This window comes from Osmia bicornis, chromosome 8, assembly GCF_907164935.1.
Source record: "Osmia bicornis bicornis chromosome 8, iOsmBic2.1, whole genome shotgun sequence".
Classification (NCBI taxonomy): domain Eukaryota; kingdom Metazoa; phylum Arthropoda; class Insecta; order Hymenoptera; family Megachilidae; genus Osmia; species Osmia bicornis.
This window is the reverse complement of record NC_060223.1, coordinates 1935329-1937049: the sequence shown is the minus strand read 5'-3', so window position 1 is coordinate 1937049 and position 1721 is coordinate 1935329. Positions and strand designations below refer to the sequence as shown.

At 48.8% G+C, this 1721-nt stretch overlaps 1 protein-coding gene across 1 annotated transcript; it reads right to left on the bottom strand.

The window, feature by feature from the left end:
* Nucleotides 1-217: 217 nt before the first annotated feature.
* Nucleotides 218-1069, bottom strand: LOC114881714. The gene has a single exon (XM_029198558.2). It carries the CDS (start codon nt 1067-1069, stop codon nt 218-220), a length of 852 nt encoding a protein of 283 aa, XP_029054391.2.
* Between the last annotated feature and the right edge of the window lie 652 nt (nt 1070-1721).

The window sequence follows — 1721 nt, the reverse complement described above, 5'->3', positions numbered from 1 at the left end:
AGATTTAAGAGTTTTTCACCAAATGTTTCGATTTCTGCACCATTTGCTGCGTATAATTTTAACGCGTTTTTTGCAGTTCTGTCCTTAAAAGTACGCGGGATTACTGATATGTCGGCACCTGTATCCACTAAAAAACGTTGACACGTTCTTACGTCGCTGATTATGAGGCGTCTCTGCTTCTGCGCGTCTTCAACCGCCTCCATTTGAGACGCTGGCTTTAGTTTTCCGCCGGCTTCCTTTTATCAGGTCCGGTCCAGGTGCACGGTTGTCGACACTTCCAAGAGTCTGCGGCGAACCTCGTATGATAATAGCACAGGCCGTTTCTATCTTGGTTAATGTATGTTGGCCTAGATCGGCTTCCGCTCCTGCTTCTACTTCTGTTTCTCCGATTGTATCGGAAATATGTCCTGCCGCGCTCCATTTGATCTATTTTTGCTGTCAGCTTCGCAACTTGCCTGGTCAACTCTTCTATATCGCCGGTTCGCGACGGGGTTTCAAATCTGACGGTTGATCCTTCCGTCATGGCCGCCGCTTCTAACATGCATGATTTTTCGACTGTTTTATCTGCCAGTGCTGCCAACTTTTCTAGTGCAGCGTCATCCACAACGGACAAAATTTCTTGTATCCGGGTCGGCAGCCGTTGCAGCCAGAGCGTCTGTAAAACTTTTACGCTGATTTTGGCGCCGGCTAGCATCTGCATTTTGCGTAGTAATTCTGATGGTTTTCTCCCGTTCAACTCAATTCCTGTGAGGAGTTGACGGAGTTGAGTCTCCTCTGATGACGCCAATCGGCTGATTAGCGCCTCCTTAATTAATTTATAGGAATCGTCGCAATCCGGTGCGGAAATAATATCTGCGACTACTCTAATTATATTACCATCTAAGTGTCGCAAAACAGCCGCGCATTTTACCGCGTCTGACCTTACATTATACGCAGAAAATTCCTTTTCGAGCATAGCGAACCAGAGTTTTGGGTCATCTTTCCAAAATGTCGGCAGCTTCACGCCTCTAAAATCGCTAGCGTCTATCTCCACTGCTTTTCCGGCTTCTTGCCCTTCTATGTCCTTCATTTTTAACGGGTTTCGGCACCAATTTACTGTGGGCGATCTCTTAAAGGGGAACACAAGTAAAAGCGTGTATTCACTTTTGAATTAACTTTATTCAGACTCCTTGATTCGCGCGTATGCACTCTCTAACTATTCTTACAAAAGACTAACGATTAACTATTTGCACGTGTCTAGGAACTTTTTCTTTCTTGTAGCTGGCGCTTCGTCTGCTCGAGTCGCCACAGGCGTGTGGCGACCCGCGTTGCTGTGGGGACTGGGTTCCCCCACTCCTTCTTCGGCGCTAGCCGGTTCGCAGCTCACTTCAGATCACGACGCGCTGCTGGTGAATAACCAGAGCATTGAGTTCGATCATTTCCAACATATATATAGTGCGGCTACGACCCACATTGGTGACCCCGAACGCTGTTATTGCTGTGTGGACCTGAAAGGGAAGAAAACCGGGATATTTACCGGGGAACCGGCACCACGCGACGTAATCGTCGTGTTCTGGCGTCCATCTTGTGGATTGAGAACGCTTGTTCATCCACAACGCAAGGCTCTTTGGGAATCAACGGTTTGCGTGAAGCCAACGTCACCGGCGCCTTGGGAATCACCGATCGGCACCGCCGGTTGGCCGCAACCGTCATCGACGTCGTCGCCGCAGGGATCACCCAAC

Coding starts and splice junctions, on each gene's coding strand:
- LOC114881714 (XM_029198558.2), bottom strand. CDS start 1,069: ATGAAGGACATAGAAGGGCAAGAAGCCGGAAAAGCAGTGGAGATAGAC.